The 19,629-nt window shown below is 51.1% G+C and overlaps 2 protein-coding genes across 2 annotated transcripts; both read right to left on the reverse strand.

The window, feature by feature from the left end:
• Positions 1 to 1,328: 1,328 nt before the first annotated feature.
• On the reverse strand, positions 1,329 to 6,441 carry H1-8 (H1.8 linker histone). Its single transcript, XM_021165753.2, has 5 exons — positions 6,336 to 6,441; positions 3,542 to 3,801; positions 2,493 to 2,802; positions 1,669 to 1,724; positions 1,329 to 1,517 (listed from the first exon to the last, which is right to left on the reverse strand). The coding sequence occupies exons 1-5, from the start codon at positions 6,439 to 6,441 to the stop codon at positions 1,329 to 1,331; spliced, it is 921 nt and encodes a 306-aa protein (XP_021021412.1).
• An 8,241-nt stretch (positions 6,442 to 14,682) lies between these two features.
• Positions 14,683 to 18,847, reverse strand: Rho (rhodopsin). Its single transcript, XM_021165399.2, has 5 exons — positions 18,487 to 18,847; positions 17,398 to 17,566; positions 16,127 to 16,292; positions 15,771 to 16,010; positions 14,683 to 14,793 (listed from the first exon to the last, which is right to left on the reverse strand). The coding sequence occupies exons 1-5, from the start codon at positions 18,845 to 18,847 to the stop codon at positions 14,683 to 14,685; spliced, it is 1,047 nt and encodes a 348-aa protein (XP_021021058.1).
• Positions 18,848 to 19,629: the final 782 nt, after the last annotated feature.

A 19,629-nucleotide genomic window follows, 5' to 3' on the forward strand; every position in this document is an offset into this window, starting at 1 on the left:
GACACTGGGGTTATTTATACACATGCACCACCGCACCCAGCTTTTTATTTGAGTGGTGGGGATTTGAACTCTAGCCCTCATGTTTATGTAGCCAACACTTTACCCACTGAGCCATCCTGCCTCCTCTGAAGCTGAAGTGTCAGATTTGTCCTGACATTGCCACTGCCCTCTGGTCAAGCAATGCAGAGCTCAGACTCAGGGTGAGGGAACTAACTCCACCTATCCGTGGGAAGTGTCTCCGATGATTTTAAAGCAGTGCAGAATTTGGCCCCATGACTTGTCTCACGCGTATCCCTGCCCTAGGGCCACTGGTGGATTACCAACTTGACCAGATTTGGAGTTGCCTAGGGACACCCCACCAGTCCTGTCTATGAGGCCATTTGCTTCCAGAGATGTTTATGTGGGAAGACCAGAATTTTGGTGGAACCATCTTGTGGGCTGGAGTCCCACATGGAGTCAAGAGGAGCAAGAGTTGAGCCAAGTGCCACCACCCATTCATCTCTCTGCTACCTGACTAAAGTCAGCCAGCAGCTTGCACTCCCACTGCTAGGCCTTTTCTGCTGTGATGGACCACGAGCTAAAGTAAACCCTTCCCATGCTTAACTCCTGTCCGGGATTTTATCACAGCAACATGAACAGTAACCAATACAGGGCCTTTGTGCCCTCCCCTTCTCTTGCTGAATACGATTCCATCCAGACTTGGGGTCCCTGCTCAGCGGCCCTCTCCTATCAAAAATTGCACCAAGGGCTGGCAAGATGGTTCCCTGCACAAAGGTGCTTGCTGCCAAACTTGATGCCCCAAATTCTATCGGGATTCACAAAGTGGAAGGAGAGGATCCCTTCAAATTGTCGTCTGACCTCCATACATACACCATGACACAGGTACACGTATACATACTAAACTACAGTTGCAGCCAGCACTGTGTTCCTTGGCAGGCAATATGCTGCTCCCCCAAGCCGTAGTCCATCTGCCTCTCTGGGCTGAGGCTGGGCTCAGGTTAGGCTCAGGAAGCTTACCCTCTCTGGCCCCTCACGCCCTCCATCCCTCCTGCAGGCAGGAGGCTCTTTGTAAAGACATCAACTAAACCACAGCCTGCACTGCTTCCCTGGCTCCCAACTGCTCAAAACCCGCCTCTGCCTTCCTGTCTCACAGTCCAGTGTCCAATGTACCAGTGTGTGAATACAGTCTTTATTGATAAATTATGATTAAACATTGTGACAGTTTATTAGACAATAAAAGCTCAGAATCGCCGTCTCCCCAACCCTGGCCCTCGCTACTGGCCTCGGCCTTCTTGCTGGGAGCCTTGGAGGAGGTCTTGGGGGGTAACTCAGGCCTGAGTGTTCTCAGGGGTCTTTGCCTTCCTGACCCTAGGTATGGGTTGTACTTTGTGTCCTATGTCCTGGGAAGGAGTGGGCACTTTGGTCTCCTGTACTGTCTCAGCCCCCTGAACAACTGCTGCAGTGTGGGCCATGTCTGCCATCTTCCTTTTGGCAAGGGAAGCAACACTATTCTGGACCTGTAAAAAAGCAAAAAGAAAAGCAGTGGGGAGTTAACTCAAGCCAGCAGAGCACTCACCTCACAAGCACAAAGGCACAGGCTTCCTTCCCAGAGCCCCCACACAAGCCTGGAAGGACTTGAGACACAGTGGGCAACAGACACCTACCTACCTTGCTGGCCAAGGGCTTCGATTTCTCATCTTTGGCTTTCCCATGGGCATCTGCTTCTGTAAGATGGAGGGAGTAGTAAGGGGCAAAGGGTCTACAGGCTCTAGTCTGCCTAGATCCCAAGTTGTCACCTGGACGGGCACCTGAAGGCCATGTGACCTGGGTCAGCTGTTTTACCCCCAAGTCTCAGGCCCCTGCAAATCAGACAAGATCTCTCTTTACACAATGTGGGACCATCGGCTTAGTTGCCTACCTGCCAATGGTAGTACTTTGTTTAATATGTGAGTGTGTGCGTATATGTGTATATATACACACACACTTTTTTTTCAGGAGGGTAGAGTTGTTTGAAACGGAGTCTCCCATGACCCAGGCTGATCTCAAGCTCTATATAAATGTAAAGATGTTGCCTTGAACTTCTGGTCTTCCTGCCTCTCACCCCCAAGTGCTTAGGATTATGGGTATGCACCAGCGTCCTTGATTGTCTTAAAACCATCACTCACGGCTCCCTGCCAGAGCCCTCTCATGGCTACTCACTGCCCTAGGATGAGCCCAGACTCCTCATTGCAAAACCCCCTTGGATTTCTTCTGACCTCCCATACAGAGAGAGACACACCCCCTGGCAGCTCTTCAGCCTTTCTGCTCAGATGCAGCGGAGATGCCTACTCCAAGAAGCCTTTCCTGACCCTGTCTCAAGGCTGCTACAGGCTCTTCATTCCTTTATCCAGGTCTAGCACTAAAGGCCCACTTCCTACGGAGGGAATCCCCTCCCATCCTGCCCTGGTGGCTGCTGGGGACCTCCTGTCCCTGCCACCCCTGCACACACCTACCTTGCCTGCTCCCACTGTGTTTGACCTTCTGGCCTCCATTGGCAGTCAGAGGGGCCCCTGCTGCTTTGTCTTGTTTTAGGGGAGCCTTTCTGACCTCTTTTGGTTTCGCCTTGGCTTTCTTAGGTGCCATCTCCAGTGTGGCTGCCTTGCAAGGGTAAGCCCTCCTTTTTTGCCCTTTCTCCATTGTGGCTTTGCCAACTTGGTCTTTCTTCAGCAATCCAGATTTCTTGGAGCCTGTCTCCTTGGCACCTGCAGCTCCCCTGCTGGCTTCTGGGGCACAGGCTTTCTTTGTCTTGGGCTTTGGAACTAGCTAAAGACAGAGTACGGGGTTGGGGTGAGAACAGAAGCTCTGGATATCCCTATACCCCACACAGGACACCAAAGGGGCCATGCTCCCAACACCAGGGTTAAGGAGAGGAGAGGAGAGAGGAGACACATCCACCCCTGTGGTCCTCATTGCATTTCACCTGGTGTTAGTCTCTTGTCTCCCTGAAGTGCCCTGCTGCTCACTTCTAAGGATCTGTATCTGCCCTCTGCCTATCACCCACTTAGCCTCAAGCCTCACTCTGCCCCTGCTCCCTGAAGTCCCACCTCTTTCAATATCTCTAAGAATACAGACTGAGAGATGACTGCTTTCCCAGCTTCCCTTAGGCCTGTAATTTGAGGCTCTATTGAGCCACTTGTCCCCCCCCACACCCACACACACTGTAACTAGGACCCAGTAGTGTCCCCTAGGCCCTAGCAGAGCTCCCTAGTATTGGGACTTCTTGAGATGGGCACACCAGTAACCATGGGCACCACATGAGGTTAGTAGAGACTGCCCCACAGTGCCCCTCCCCCAGAAGCTGTGGGTCTGTGGCTATGTGGTGGACACAGGCAAGAAGCTACACACACAGACCCTGATACTGTGTGGGCTCCCCACAGTGCACAATAAGGGTCAGCAGAGGGCTGTGGAGGGAGATGTGGGCTGTGGCAAGAAGCAACGTGTACTAAGGGTCTGACATCTGAACCTTGCACCGAGGCCTCCCCCCTCCTTCTCCGTAGCTCACTTTGAAGCTGCCAGTGGCACCCTTGGCCTTGGAGTGAGCAGGCCTGGTGAGGAGGCCTCGACGAACGCCAGTTTCCAGAGCTTGTTTCAACAGGTACTTGAAACGGCTGGTGTCCACTGTCGGGTACTTGTGTTGGATATAGACCTTGATGGCTACAACTGATGTGCCCTGGCGTGCCTCCCTGGCCTTTAAAGCCTCTAACACCATGCGTAGCATTGTTGGGTTCCGTTGGCCTGCTTGGATTCTGCGGCAACTTGGACCTGTGGGATAGACAGAGGGGCATCACCCAGACTGCCCTTTGCCCCTGTCAAGGCCTGCTTTGGTGGGGCAGAGCACACACACTGAGAACCGGTGACATCACTAGCTGCTAGGCTGCAAGCCTTACACAGACCACTGTCCCTACAGGGCTCATCAGGGTCCCTCCTTTTGAAGAATATTCTCTCCCTCTCTCTCTCCCCCTTTTTTTTTTTTTTTTAAATCAAGACAGGGTTTCTCTGTAGCCCTGGCTGTCCTGGAACTCACTCTGTAGACCAGGCTGGCCTCGAACTCAGAAATCCACCTGCCTCTGCCTCCCGAGTGCTGGGATTAAAGGCGTGTGCTAATATTCTCTTGGAGAGGCAATCCCGGGTAGGTGAGCTGCCCAAGGGTATCTACAGCTGTAACTGTATTGTACTGGAAGAAGTAAATCAGAAAGCATAGTGGGACCCATGTTGGCTTCTCTTACATACACGTCACCTTGAAGAAGGCACCAAAGACCCTGGGGACAAAAACACTGAGAAAGCAACATCTCTGCCAAATGCCACAGGGCCCTGTTCAGACTCAGAAGGACTTGAAACCACCACCCTGGAAATCCAGGCATGGTGGAGACATCCCTGTTACCCCAGGACTCCACACACGGTGGTGGAAAGACTTATTTCCAGACCAGCCTGGGGCTACAGAACGAGGTGGTACCTCAAAAAATAGGATATACACAAACTCAAAATCCAACTGGACAAAGAAATAACCAAATCTTCACAGACACTGAGAGGAAGAGCTAACACTGAAGTCTTGTTTGTTTGTTCTTTGTACGGCTCATGACCCAACCCAAGGCTTGGTGCATGCATGCCAGGCAAGTGTTCTAGCACTGAGCTGTACCCCAGGCCTGACAGCCCTTTCTTAAAGGTTCAGCTCTTTGGAAATCAACCCTGGACTATTTCCAGCTGAGATGCTGGGCCTGGCACGTGTCTGAGATAAGCCAGTGGGTAAGCAGCCACAGCTGAGGATGGCTGTGCCGGACGGGCACAGGGGAGGGACTCAGCTGCTCCCAGCCCGATTTCCTCTCAGTCTCAGAAGGTTTCCTAACAAGATATTAGCATCACCTGTGGGTCCTAGACTTTGTCCATATGAAGTCTGTGTCCACAGCTGGAAAGAAAGAAGACGTGAAGCTCTCTGGGGAGCAAAGGAGTGAGGAGGGGGAGGGGAGGGGGAGGGAGATGCTCACACTCACATGACATTATATGCTTGCTTGAAAAAGGCCTCATGTGCAGAGTGATAGAAGTGAAAATAAAGGGAGCCTTACTACGTAGCTCTCACTAGCCTGGAATTCACTCTGTAGACCAGGTTGACCCTGAACTCAAGAGACCTCCCTGTCTCTACCTCTCAAGTGTGAGCCCAACATGTTTAAAAGAAACTTATTTGGGGAAAAGCAAAAGAAAGAACAGTCACATTCCTAGAGACAGGCCCCCCAGAAGTGAGAACAGAAGCAAAGACGCGAGGGGGTGAAGAAGCCTGGGTTCAGCGTGCCTGACTGAGGCCCTGGGCTCCATCCCTAGCCTCACCATCTGTGTGCCTGAGCGGTTCTTCCCAACAGCCCAAATGCCTGTGACCACTCACACAATGGAATACTACTTGGCCATAAAGGACTGAGATGCGAGAGCTACCACACGGAGTGCTTCTAAGTATAAGCAGGAAAAAAAAAAAAAGAAGCAGCAGCCAGTCACAACGCCTTGTATGAAATGGCGAGGCCCCACAGACACAGGTGGAGTGAAGCTGGAGAGTGACTGTTAATAGCACAAGTCAGCTTTTCTTCTCAGGAAATGACTCAATTCTGAAAGAGATTGTGGCGCTGGGCACACATGATAACATACTAAAGGTCACTGCATGCTGAACTTGGGGGAGCAATGGGGTATTTTGAGATGGGCTGTTACTTTTAAAAAGCAGCAAGAAAAAGGAGGATTTGGGGGAGAGAAATGGGAGAACCTGTCAGCGTGACTTAAACTCAGGGTGATGCTGTCAGAATTATTTGCAAAATTCAGACTCAAAAGTTAAGTTTAGAAGTAGAAAGAAAAAGCCATCGGCTGGAGAGATGGCTCAGTGGTTAAGAGCACTGGGTGCTTTTCCAGAGGACCAGGGTTCAATTCCCATGGCAGTTCACAGCTGTCTGAACTCCAGTTCTCTGAAATTCTAGTTCCATTGGGTCCAACACCCCGACACAGACATACGTGCAGGCAAAACACCAATGCGTGTAAAAGAAAAAAGAAAGAAACATATGGAAACAACAGGCCACAAGCCTAAGCGAGTCTTGTAGCAGGACCGCGGCAGCCTGTACCTAACTGAAGTCTTCACTGTGAGTCCCAGACCATGAAATGGGACCATTCAGTTTCATTCCCCGCCAGGACTAGGTCTCCTCTTCCAATCTGAGCAAGCGGTGAGAACTAGGCTTAAGCTGCATGCATCTTCTCAGAGGCTGTCTCCTGGCTGTCTCCCGGTTTCCAGGGACCTTGGCCTAAACTCAGAATTCCACTCCCTTGCTTACCTGGCTTGTCAGCCCCAGGGAGCCCACATGATCCAGAAGGGGATGTGTTCCTGGAGGGAAAAGAGGAGGAAGAGGAAGAAACACTAGAGACACTCCCAGGAGCCATGGCACAGGCGGCAGCAGGCCAGGCCAGTGCTCACTCAGGTGGCAGCCTCCAGACCTCCTGCCTTAAATACCTCCCAACGGAACTTAACCAATGACCAACAGGCCTAGCACCTGAGCAGCCGAAAGCTGCCAATCAGGCCTCGAGGGCAAGACTCACTCTGAACACAGCACCCACCTTAACCCTGTGGGACCTGAGGCCACGGGAGAAGTAAGGAGACAGTGTCACTGTGTCCTACCTAGCTGACGAGCTGACATCTAACACTGTGAGTTGGGGGAATGCTCACAAAGGCCCCCTAATCACACAACGGTAGGAATTTGTCTCCCCTGTTCCAGACTACTGCTAGCCTCAGTTTTCCGAAAAGTATCAATTGTGCCCAAGGGAGGCTGGCTCTCAGATCTCTTCCTTCTGTGTTATTTTGATGTTTTAGATTTTACTGCAGTTTGAGATGCAGGGGAAGGTGTGTCAGGGTCTTAATATGGCCTTGGCTGTAGGTCACTGTCTTCAGTGTCCTTGGCATTCCAAGACACACTGGGACAAACCTAAGTCACTGTTTTCCATCACACTACCCAACACTGGAACTGGCTAGGGTGAGAGAACCAGCCAGCTGCCTCCTCCCCCACAACAGGGCTATGACTTGGGAAGGGATCTCCCGAGCCTGGCCATTCTGCCTGTTTCCTAGGAAGGGTTGAGTCATCAAGATGAAAGACAGAAGTGACTTCTCAGTGAAGCCACATGGGCATGAGTAAATTACTCCATCGCTGTAAAATAAAACATGCTACAGCATATATGACTGGGTCTGATAAAGACCCAGTGGCTTGTTCTTGTTCCCACACTGGGGAAACTGAGGCAGGAGGCTAGGGCGTTTGGGGCTAGCCTAGACTGCAAACCTCTGACTCAAAGAAAGAGTCAAACCAAAAGGAAACAAAACCAGGATGGACTACAACAAGCTGAATCTCTCTCCTGACTGAATGTCAATATTGCTTATGAAATATGAGATGAGCATTTCTCATAGTGACTGTATGGCAATCACATAGAGGCTGGGAGAGCTGACAGGCCAGCCACCTTAGAGGCAACTCAACATTTTATGGAGCAAAGATGAACTTGCTCCATGGCTCAGCCATCCCTCCCTGGGGAGAAACAGGGAGACTAACAAACGCGAACTTTGCTCCAGTATCAGCAGAAATTCAAGGCAAACTAAAAACTTGTCAGGATAGGAACAGGCTCAGTCAATTGTTGCCCGTTGACAGGGAGATAGGACACAGCTGCGAGAATGGGGAGGCCAGCGCTGAAGAAGGCCTTCAGCTCCCTCCTGTAGATAAGGTCTGCTCATTGCTGTAATGCACAGCCTTGCAGGGCCCTGACTCAAGCTCAGGTCTACCAGGACTCACACCAGTGTGGTAGCAGCGACTGCTTTGGGAAAGGTGGAGGTTGAGGATGCCTTACAGGAGACTTACAAGCTTCTCCCGTCTGTGTGTGTGATCCCTCTATTTTCTGGAATTTTCCCAGAGAACTCACCATCCATCATAGGTCTGGTTTGAGCAAGGCTGTGGCCCTCAAGGTTCTTTGCAGTGAAACAGACCTCACTCCATTTCTAGAATCTCCCATGGGTTCCTACTTCCTTTGAGGAAAAGTTTGAGATTTTCCATCAGGCTCATGGCGCTTTCCTCTCCCTTGAATTTCACAATTCAACCACACTGCAGGTAGGACTCGGGGTTGGGGCTCAGTGGTTGAATGAGGGCTTAGCATCTCTGAGATTCTGGGTTCAAATTTCAGTACTAAACTTTAAAAAAAAAAAAACTCACACCATGTGACCTTTGAATGAACTATAGCTAAAACCAGGATGTCACCCTTTTGTGCTTCTGTGTCAAATTAATGTGCAATGGTCCAGAGTTCCCATCTCTGCCCATATCTATACATACATTCAATGAGGCTTTGTTGATCTCAGTCTTATATCTGTGGTAGCCCTGTGCTGTGAGCTACCACAGGAAGGGTGCTATCGTGATCCCATTGTCATGGGAGCAAGCCCTGGCTAGTGTGTTGGATGCTGAGACCCATGGTCCAGTCACTCATTACCCAGCCAACATCCAGCCAACCAACTGGTCATCAGCTAGTCCTTCACTTGACTATGGATGCTTGAAGCAGCCTAGCAGAGATGGTCCAGGCTGGATCCCAGTCAGCAGCATCCCCTAGCTAGAAGACCATCCAACATCCCTGGAGCTAGGAGAAATGACATGTGGCTTGTTGTTTTAAACTGTAAATTCTAGGAATGTTTGTCACACAGCACAAGATTGCTACTACATCAGGCTTAGAAAGACTTCTGTTCCTACCTCTCTCACGTAGGTAAGGTTTGCTCAGGAATGCCACAGCACTGCCTTACAGGTCCCTAAGTCTTGCGCTGTGTGGTGGATCAAGGCTGTCTCTGGCACCCAGCCCAACACTAGCACACAGTAGGCCTTCCAGGCTTATTGCGGTGCTATGGCTCCAAGGAGTGACCAGAGACCTGCAAATGCCCAGTGCTAGACGGAGAAGGCGCTCCGGGAGGCAAAGAGGCAAACGGGAGCTGGCACACACGGGGGCCGCAATTTTGATCCATTTGTGGGGCATTTCCAAGAACTGAGAAACGCAGAGACTCTGTGGTGTAAACATTCCCACGAGCTTTGCTGAAACCCTGCTCCCAGGCTGTGCCAGGATGGAGTTTTGTGTTGGGAAGGGAGTTTGGGAAAAACTCAGAGATCTAAAAATTCTCCAAGGAGTTTGCCACTTGACAGGGAGATGATAGCAAGTTAGGGAGGTGCTGGCAGAAGCGTGCCCTCTGCCAGCCTCCTGACTTCTCTGTAGGACAAGACGGGGGTGGGGGGGGGATGCTGCCTTCCTTCTGGAACCTTCTCCTTCCACCCTAGGACATGCTCCATTTTCAGAGATAAATGTCTCAAACTCTGAGATGGTCAGAGGATCCTGTGCCATCAGGACATTGGGACATTGATTTCCTAATCAGTGCATCAGGGTGGAGTGAAACTGCAGCCACTGGCATGTCTGTATAAACTGTATAGTTGACATTATACAATTGTATAGATCAGCATCTTCGTCACTTGACACATGAAGAGGCTGAAGTCCAGAAGCGCTGTTCACCCCACACTCAGACCCTATCATCCTGGAAGCCCTCTGTACTAAGGATAAGTGTGGTAATCCCCAAACAGCCATTCCCTCTTGTCGCCAGCCCTTCCCTTCAGAACTTCTTTAAGTCGCCCTGGTGGAGCCAGACCCTGTCTCTTCTTTGACTTAGGGCCCATTTCATGATCCAACAAGACTGCTGCAGCGCCAGTCACTACGATCACGTTCCAGCCAACAAGGAAAGCAGAGGAAAGTGCTGGGCCCTTCTGGTCTCTGAATTTCACAGCCCAGAGTTTTAGGCTTCCGAGCCATCATGGAGGAGAAGGCATGTGGTCAGGCGCTCAGTTTAGAACTTCCTCCGCCCCGCCCCAGCCCCGCCTCCAACCCCACCTAACCCCACCCCCACCCCTGCTCGCTCGGGCCCCTCTTCCTCCTTTCCTGGGTCCTCATCAAGCTCATCTCTGCACCCGCCCCTCCCCACACCTGCCCCACCCGGGCTGCTGCTGAACCCTGGCCTCATCCCTGGGCAGGGAAGCCTCATGCCTTGAACAGCTGCTGCCTGAAGTGCCATCCATACTGATGTCATCTCGATCCTTCAGACACTATTTCTTAGGTTCTAGGTCACAGGTCCACACAGGGCACTACCCCTGAAATGGGGGGCGGGGGGGAGAGGTGATAGAAACTTTGGGAACAGTAAAAGTTTCTGAACATACAAAGATCAAGAAGTACTTCAAGGGTAAGCAAGATGGCTCAGTGGGGAAAGGCATTTGCTGGCAACCGGATGCCCCAAGTTCCATCCCCAGGACCCGTGTGGCAGAAGGGAGCTGACTTCCAAAAGCTGCCCTCTGATGTCCACACTCACACTGTGGCATGCCTGTGTTCCTCTCCTCTGGTAGGCGCAATAAACAAAATGTAATATACTTTGTTTTTTGTTTTTTTTTTACATCAACTCAAAATCAAACAATGAATCTAAGGTGTTTGGGGCAGTGCTCAGCGGCGTTGAATCATGTGACTCCACAAAGCCTTGGTTCTGCGCATCCTTGTGCACTTTGGACTGCCCATGCCTTCTTAGCACACAGTGTCAACGAACTGAATGACAGCTCAGATTCCAGACTGTTGGATGTTGGAAACTACAGTATTTGGTTTGATTGGCTGATTTGGTTGTGCATACAAAGTTTTCTGTGTTATTGGAACAATTAAGAGTTGAGTTGTAGAAAACAAAGACTTTCAACATTTTCTTACCATCACTCCTCAGCATGTAAGGATTACATTAGTGTATTTTGAGGTTGCATTGTGTTCGAATGTTTGATCTTTAAAATTGCTGTTTGAATGGCTGACTTGAGTTTCAGATGGAAGTCATTTGCTTCGGAGCTGGCGTGATCTCTTAATTAGGATCACTTGCTGTGCGAGGATGAGGACCTGAGTCTGGGGCCCCAGCACCCATGGAAAAGCTGGGTGTGACCCCATCTGTGACCTCAACTTCTCCACTCTCATATACACAGGCGGTAACACCTCTATATATACCTGGACACACAGGCATATGCACACATGCATGCATACACACATACCACACACACACACACACTGTTCAGTGAATTTTGGATTAGGATAGTGAAACAATTTCCAAAAATTTCTGAAATGGCCTAGACATACTTCTTAATGTTATACTATGTATTTATGCGAAGAGGCATTCTCAGCATCGATGATTATAAAATCAAAATATCAGCTCTAAAGAACATCGTATATGCTGTGTCCTACATCATTAAATATTCAGCTAAGATCATTCCTTGTGAAAAAGCAAGCAGATCCATCTCATTAGAATGCAAATTTATTTTCATCTTTAATCAATTGTAAAATTGCATATATATCAAAGACTTACTTCACATTAGGTTTCTTTATGATTATCAGTAGGTGTTTGACTTGTGTTCCTATTTAATTCCCTATATATCTGGGGTCACCCTCAATGTTCTCAGAGGTAAAGTGACCGTGGGTGGAAACAAGCACAGAAATAAAGCCTCCACCAGCTAAGATGTCTCTCACTTTCAGCTCAGAGCCATGGCCTGTGTAGTCTAAGGACTTACCCTGGGACTGGCACTGTGTTTCTCTGGGGCACCTCAGGTTACCTGGTAACCCAGGTGTCTCTTTATTGGGGTGACAGCCCTGTCTGACCTGTGATTGGCTGAGTGTGTTGTATGTTCCACAAAGGCTGCTTGCTTGGAGCCTGGCAGGTGACCCTGTGGGGACTCTAGGTCCCAGCTCACGGCAGGAGCTCTTCTGTCTACACTCACAGTGACTGTCAAGGGAGGCTGACAAGAGCATTCTGGTTCTAAAGGGTTATTTTTCCCGGGCAGGAGAAGGCAGGAGTAAAGATGACATCCCACAGGACAAGTGAACTGGGCATGGAGGAGTGAGGTAGGTCAAGGCCAGGCAGCTAAAGTAGCCTTCCAACAGGCACTCCTGGCCCATAAAGCATGAGAGACAACCAGAGGTGTGGCAGCCATGGGATCCCCTTCATCCATGACACCCCAGAGCCTTGTCTAGCACATCCCAGTCCCCACCCCTCAGGGCTGGTCCTGATCCTGTTCCCCTGGTTGCTTTTGGGGAACACATCCTACAGGCTCCTTAACTATGTGGAGTCAACTTTATCTTGTAGTATGGGAACGCATTACAAATGAGGGAGCCCTATATCAGACATAGTGGTTGGCTTAGAGGTGATCAGGTGACCCAGGTCTAGCTAATCAGAAGATGACTCTCCATCTCAGGCCTGTTGATTGACTTAGAGGTAAACAAGTGACTCAGCCCTGGCCAATCAAATGAATCTCTGTCTTAGACATGATGATTGGCTTAAGGATAATCAGGTAACTTAGGTCTGCCCAATAAGAATCTGACTTGTCACCATGATTATAAAGGGAAGGAAAGCTCCTTTCTGGAGGGATTTCTGGCTCTGGGACTGCTGCAGACAACTCTGCCACCTCTGAGGTTAGGCCTATGAGTGAAGTCAACACAGAAGAGAGACACAAAGGATCACAGGTCTGAGCTTCTAATCTAGCCAGCCTGAAGTGGAGGGGAGTGGGGTTTCATGCCTATAAGCCAATAGTCAGCCTCTGTTTCAGCAATTGGGGTGAATTTCTTGTGACCAAATGGAACCTCATCACTGATGGAGAGAGCAAGCAAATAACCCCTTGCTGGCACTCGCCCTTGCTCAACATAGCACCAGAGGGCTTTCATCCCAGACCCTGGCACCCTTTCCTTCTTGGAAGATGGTGTCACTCCACATCTGAGGCTCCATCCCATTCTTTTGCTAAGTGACAGTATCCTAGTAAGGGCAGCTCTGAGCCAAGGTCTAGAATACCAGAGTGTGCCAATGTCTTCAGCATGCCAGGAAGTAGGCTGGCTATATAAGTCCCTTAAATCTCATATAATCCCCTCAAGGGCAGGTCTAAGCTCCTCTTTGCAGATACAGAGGCTTATAGAGGTCACCATCTCTCTATACTGCCTCAAATTGGGTTTCTAAAAATGATGGAGCTGCTCTATCACATTCTCCAGGGACTCTGGACTGTTTGTCCCCACACAGTCTAGTCTTCCATAACCAGGGGTCAGGGAAGCATCCCAGTTTCCATCCATTTTGAAAGAGCTTGAGAGCAACAGACCACCACTGCCACCAAGTGTAGGAGCTGAGCTTTTAATGCCTCTGTCCCTCTGCAGAGTTGGGCCTGCTGAGGGCCCAGCTGTGGTTCTATAGAGGAGGGATGCAGACTGAGGCTGCTCAATTCTGGCACCCCATAGTTCCTGTTGGCCTTAAAGCCAAAACTCTCTGGGATAAAGAAAAGACCAAAGGCCAAGGAAAACAGCATATCCAACAAGGGAGCTAAGAACTGGATCCATAAGCATCCTAAGGATGAGGCCTGGTCAGGTCTTGCACTGTGTTTCTGAGCTCTTCAGAACAAGGGTGGCATCAAGGACTCAGCTGCTCCCTGAAGGTGGGCATATTGGCATGGCTTCTAAAACTCCATACTGGCCTGGAACTGTTGCCACTTGGTTGCTGGTGTAGAAGAGCAAATGTATCCAGAAGCCAAGAGGAAGGGCTGGATCTCCACAGGCCAAGGAGGCTGAGAGACATGAGGCAAGGTTTCCATACTGAAGGGAGGACCTAGGCTTTGCCGGAGACCCCTGGTCTCAATGCTTTCCTCAGTCCTAAGGGCTGCAACTCACATTGCTGTCTCTGTCATTTATCTCGGTAATCCAGCTCTAGCCCTGTACAGGCCTGAAGGCCTGGGTCATTTGCAAAAGCCTACTGAGGCTGAGGGAAATACCTTATCTGAATGCTTGGGCCCTGCCCAATTCCCAAGCAGTCACTAACAAGCAGAGACCATTAGGATGGTTAATTAATTATATTAGTCGGTGTTACTTGTAACATAACTACCAGCTGTACTCTTTATATACAAAGTGTTTACACACACACACACACACACCACACACATTCTCTCTCTGTGTCTCCCTCCCTCCCTCCCTCTCTCCCTCCCCCTCCCTCCCCTCATCTCTCTGTCTTTGAAGCAGCCATATTCTATCAGGGCCCCAGATTTGGGAGATCCATCTGGGGTGGGGGTGGGGGCAGAGAAAACCAGGGCAGGTATGTAAAACTTCTTATAGATTCCAGCCAGACATGACTGGATCTGCCAGGTTGGGCACCTGAGGACATCCATGTTCCCTTCCATTAATCCGTTCATTCATATATCCACTCAGTCAGTCACTCATTCCTCCCTTCATCCAGCTAGCATTTATTAATCAGCTACTATGTGTTCCATTCTGTCCTAGACATTTAGCCCTAAGCCAGGACACTTGTTATGTTCCTGATAGACAAGCTGAGGGAGGAGTACAGATCCTGCTGGCCCCCCGGGAATTGGGGACTCCAGGTTGGAGGTGGTCTTGGTGGATGGATGTCCTTTGTCAAGCTGTCCCCATTGAGTGGGGAGCCTCATTTTGCTTTCATGAATTCATTAAAAACAAAGAAAAGAACACTGAGGGAGCCTGCATGACCTCATCCCAACGGGTGCTGCTCCTGGTGGGGGCTGTGGCTGGGGTGTGTGGGGACAGGAGACTCCTACTGTCAGCCACAGTCTCTGGCCAGGCTTAGGCTGGAGCCACCTGGCTAGTCTCCGTCTTGGAAGCGGTGGCAGAGGCGTCGTCATCTCCCAGTGGATTCTTGCCGCAGCACAGTGTGGTGAGCATACAGTTCCGGAACTGGAAGACAAGAGGCTCCAGTCAGGACAGGCCCTACCACTTGCCCAGCTTCAGCCTTACCTCCAGCATGTCCCCGTACTAAGCCTGGCTCCCTGGGGGAGCTTGCTAAATGTATGTTGCCCTTCAACCAGAGACGCCAGGTACACAGATAGCACACGGGGTATTGTCAAATGACATTCCATGTGTCCTGTGGATGCGTAGGGCCTTCTGTGAGTGATCTCAATTGATTTGAGAGTTTATGATTTGGCCCTTCCTATAAATAGGAAAACCGAAGTCCAGATGGAGAGATATCTGACTCACCCAAGGTCACACAGCTTAAATGGGTCAGAACTAGTACTTGAACACAGAGTCTAGGTCCAGAGACCACATCCTTTTCTGCAGAGAAACTGTGGCGTTTGACAGTGGTGTAATCCCTGACTTCCTACAAGTAGCATTTCTAGCAATTTCTTCAGCTTTACAGTGAGACCATTCTATTCCCAGCCTTGGAACTACTTGATATTTCTGGTTGCTTCTTGAGACAGATTCTCATTGTAGCCCAGGTTGGCTCCCAAATCACTGTATGGCCAAAGATAGCTTTGAATTTCTAATCGACCCACTTCAGTCTCCTGAATGCTGGGATATAGCAGTGCACTACACAGCCTGCTTTGGGGAGTGGGGGGGCACACATCCACTGTTTAGCCCAGGCTGACCTGGAGCTCAGAATCCTCCTGCCTCAGAATTAAGATTACAAACCTGCGCTCGCTATTGCACCTGACTCCTAGCCTACCTCTAAAACAGACTTCCAGAACCATTTGGTCGGCCGGATCTCACAGGAGCGGACGGCAGGTCACCCGAAAGCCTTACTCCAAGAGGTTGGGGGTTCGCCAGCCTGAGAGCTCATGGGCTCCCAGCAGTCTGAGTGCAATGCCTCCCCTGCCCCATTCTCCCCCTCCCCTTCTCTCCCTCACTCTCCACACGCCCTGCCTCAGCCCAGGCACCTGCTTGTTCAACATGATGTAGATGACCGGGTTATAGATGGAAGAGCTCTTAGCAAAGAAAGCTGGCAGGGTCATGAAGATGGGGCCGAAGTTGGAGCCCTGGTGGGTGAAGATGTAGAAGGCTACACTGGCGTAGGGAAGCCAGCAGATCAGAAAGAAGATGACCATGATGATAACCATGCGAGTGACTTCCTTCTCTGCCTTCTGAGTGGTGGCCGACTCCTGCTGCTGGGCGGCCGCCTGCAGGGACACAGACCTGTGTCTAGCCCGTGGCGTCCGTACGAACCCTGGCACCCAGCTCTGCCCACCTGGATCTGCCCACCCACCCGGCACGAGGCTGGGGTGCCTGCTCATACCTCCTTGACTGTGAAGACCAGCTGCCCATAGCAGAAGAAGATGACGATCATAGGAATGGTGAAGTGGACCACGAACATGTAGATGACGAAGGATTCGTTGTTGACCTCAGGCTTGAGTGTGTAGTAGTCGATCCCGCATGAACATTGCATGCCCTCGGGGATGTACCTGATGGTCAGCGCAAGGGATGATAAAACAGGAAGAGAACACAGGCCCAGCCGGACGTAAGCATGAACGGCTATTACCTGCTGGCCCTATCACCTAGTGAGACTTACTGGTCTCCGCCCTTGGACAATTCTTAAGCTCCCTGCCACTTGACCACACAGCTCTGCTCCACTAGCCTTCTGCCCTGCCTTTGGTGGTTAAGGGAGTAGGCAGAGGATGCTGGAGAGGGGAGCATTCTCTGAGGCCTTCCCTGGGAATGCTGCACTTTGTGCATGTGGGTCTCCTAGTAACGGCAATGCTCTCTACAGTACGGGTGGGCTCGCTGCTAGCATCAGAGCCATGTGCAGCTTCTAGAAACAAGGATGTTGTGATGATATCTGAGGACGGTGACACTGGGCTACACTCAGAAACCCAAGTGTCCACTGAGTGTGTCTGTAGAGGCCTGCCAAGCCAGGTGGGTGAGGATGAGGAAAGAGGCCAGTGAGGAGTGAGGGGCTCTGACTCAGTGAGGGCCGCTGGGTGGGCTCCTGGGGTGGGGAGGACATGAGGGCAGAGAATGGAGAGTCTCTGAGGCTCTGTGTACCTCATAGCCTGTCTAGGTGTCCAAACCACTGTCCCAACCTTCTCTTGTCTCATTTAGATATGGTGGCCTGGAGGCTGGATGGGACCCAGTTCTTGGGGTTACAATGTCACCATGCATGTTGGGAAGATTCAGCCTCTCCAGGGGCTAAGGTCCAAGGTGAGAGAGAGAGAGAGAGAGAGAGAGAGAGGCCCACGGCCAGAACTCAACCAAAGAGGATTGTGGTTTGGCCTTGGCTTAGCCGAGGATTAGGGACTCAGCCAAGGTGAAGGGTTGGAATGTCCAGGGTTCTCCTTGTTATGGATCTCAGACACGGAATAAGACTGATTGGACCATTACAGTCCCTCTCTTCTCCCCTGCCTTAGACCTTAGCCTGGGAAAGTCACCAGGATGGTTTTCGGATGGTTTTCGGGGGGGGGGGGGTGGGCAATACCATGTTACATTATGCCTGGAACCAATCCGAGGGCTCTGTGTCCTCAATGAGAATCCTACAAAGACCTTGCCAGACCCAATACTCAGTGCCATTACCTGGACCAGCCAACGAGTGGGGGAGCAGCACAGGCCAATGCCATGATCCAGGTGAAGACCACACCCATGATAGCGTGATTCTCCCCAAAGCGGAAGTTGCTCATCGGCTTGCAGACCACCACGTAGCGCTCAATGGCCAGGACCACCAGGGACCACAGGGCGATTTCACCTGTAAGGCAGTTAGTAGCCGTCAGTCCTCCAGCTCTGACCTCACCTCAGAGAGAACAGGTTAGGATGCAAGCTTCTGGTTTGAGGCGTGATCCAAGCCTCAGAGACTGCAGTGAGTTTGGGCTGGCGAGGAGAAAGGGATGGGGTGAAGAACCCATGTGTCAAAACGGAAGCGCTTCTGTTTGGTTAGAGCTTTAGGCTCATGAGAGACTGCCTCAGAGTGCCTGGAGCTGGGGCTCAGGACCACACCCTGACTAGTGTTTCAGCAGGGGAAGAAGATGGGTAAAGAGGGGGCTCCAGACATTAGTCCAGATGTCAGCCTCAGAAGCCCAGGATGGGGAAGGACCACATAACAAACTTCTGAATAACAGGAGTGCTACCAACAAGAATCCTGGATGGTAGGTGTGGCCTGGGCCTGACCCCACAGAGACAAGCTCACCGGCATGGTACCCCAGCTTCTGTACAGAACCTGGATGTGTGTGTGTGTGACCACAGAAGGTAACAGAGATGCCCAACAGTGCTACCAAGGCAGTACCCTGGACACGGGGAGATAAGCAAGAAAAGACACATAGAAAAAAAAAAAAAAAAAGCTAGAGCTCACTCCTGGCGCTCAGTCTGTGTCTGCCCCAGCTCAGCTGCCTCAGAGGACACCCCCACACTCTGTGACTCCTCGGTGAGTCCTTGGCCTCTCTGAACCTATGTTTCTTGCATTGCTCAAAATGAGATAGATGAACATTCCGTGCCTGCTCTCAACTGCAGCCTAGCTCAGGGTCACAGTGTTTGCCAATGAATAAGCTGGGCCTTTAGATGAGACCAATTAAAGAAACTCAGTAAGCTGCAGACCCTCCCAGGCCCTTTCGTGCCCCCTTGGCTCCCATGCTACACCCCCCCCCCCCCCCGCTCCAGTCTCTCTGCTCATACCTCCAAGTGTGGCAAAGAAGCCCTCGAGATTGCAGCCTGTGGGCCCAAAGACGAAGTAGCCATGGAGTGATGTGTAGAGGGTGGTGGTGAATCCTCCGAAGACCATGAAGAGGTCAGCCACGGCCAAGTTGAGTAGGATGTAGTTGAGGGGTGTGCGCAGCTTCTTGTGCTGTACGGTGACGTAGAGCGTGAGGAAGTTGATGGGGAAACCCAGCACGATGAGCAGAAACATGTACGCTGCCAGCATGGAGAACTGCCATGGTTCCGCCAGGTAGTACTGCGGCTGCTCGAAAGGGCTCCGCACCACGCCTGTGACGTTGGAGAAGGGCACATAAAAATTGGGGCCTTCTGTGCCGTTCATGGCTGCGGCCCTCGAGGCTGCCCCACGGGCTCTTCGTAGACAGAGACCAAGGCTGCTTGGCGAGCTCAGCCACCGACGGCTCTCACAGCGCAACTCCAGGCACTGACCCCCCCCAGACCCTTATAAAGTGACCTTCTCTCCCTAAGCCAGAGGCTGATTCAGCATCCGGGAGATATCATACTAATGCTAATCCCACTGCTGCCACTGGGGGCCTAATTGGCTTGCAGAGGGGCCAAGGTGACATCAAGTGGAGGCCCTTAGGTAAAGAAAGGAAAGGGTGTCTCATCTTGTCTGCCCCAGAGTCCTCTGGGAATTCCTCCCCATGTCAGTCTGGTGGCCTCAGGCTGCGGCTGGAACCTTTGGGCCCTAAATTTACTTCTCCACATGGTTCCAGTTGACAATGTCTCCTCCTGAACTCACCTATCCCATCTCTTCCCAGGAGACCCCCTGACTTATCCAGTCCCCAAGCCCTGACAATGGCTTACTTGACAGATCTGAGCTTTGTGTGCCGTCAGCTCCGTCCATAGCTTCCAGTCTCACCCCCCTCCCCTCCCGGCTCAGCGGCTCGATAACTATTTGTTGCGTTCAATTGGAATTTGTTCACTCACATGTACATTAAACATTGATAAGCCAGCCACCTGGGAGATGGAGGAGGCGCCCATAACCCTGTTCAGAGTGCTTCTAGCTTGAACAAGACTCAGCCAGGGGAGGAGACACATTCCAGCCCAGGGAGGGATGACCATGGGCTATGGAGACGTGATGGCCTGCTGGGTGCGGCAGGA

This window comes from Mus caroli, unplaced genomic scaffold (assembly GCF_978045245.1).
Source record: "Mus caroli unplaced genomic scaffold, Mus_caroli_1 scaffold_7, whole genome shotgun sequence".
NCBI classification, from domain to species: domain Eukaryota; kingdom Metazoa; phylum Chordata; class Mammalia; order Rodentia; family Muridae; genus Mus; species Mus caroli.

What these genes read in the sequence shown, in the direction of transcription:
- H1-8 (XM_021165753.2), bottom strand. Translation starts at nt 6,441, where the DNA reads ATGGCTCCTGGGAGTGTCTCTAGTGTTTCTTCCTCTTCCTCCTCTTTT. An exon ending in ACACAGTGGGAGCAGGCAAG is followed by an intron (nt 1,725 to 2,492) that starts GTAGGTGTGTGC and finishes TCCATCTTACAG; the next exon opens with AAGCAGATGCCCATGGGAAA. An exon ending in CGAAGCCCTTGGCCAGCAAG is followed by an intron (nt 1,518 to 1,668) that starts GTAGGTAGGTGT and finishes GCTTTTTTACAG; the next exon opens with GTCCAGAATAGTGTTGCTTC.
- Rho (XM_021165399.2), bottom strand. Translation starts at nt 18,847, where the DNA reads ATGAACGGCACAGAAGGCCCCAATTTTTATGTGCCCTTCTCCAACGTC. An exon ending in CTTCTTTGCCACACTTGGAG is followed by an intron (nt 17,567 to 18,486) that starts GTATGAGCAGAG and finishes ACTGCCTTACAG; the next exon opens with GTGAAATCGCCCTGTGGTCC. An exon ending in CCACTCGTTGGCTGGTCCAG is followed by an intron (nt 16,293 to 17,397) that starts GTAATGGCACTG and finishes GCTGACCATCAG; the next exon opens with GTACATCCCCGAGGGCATGC.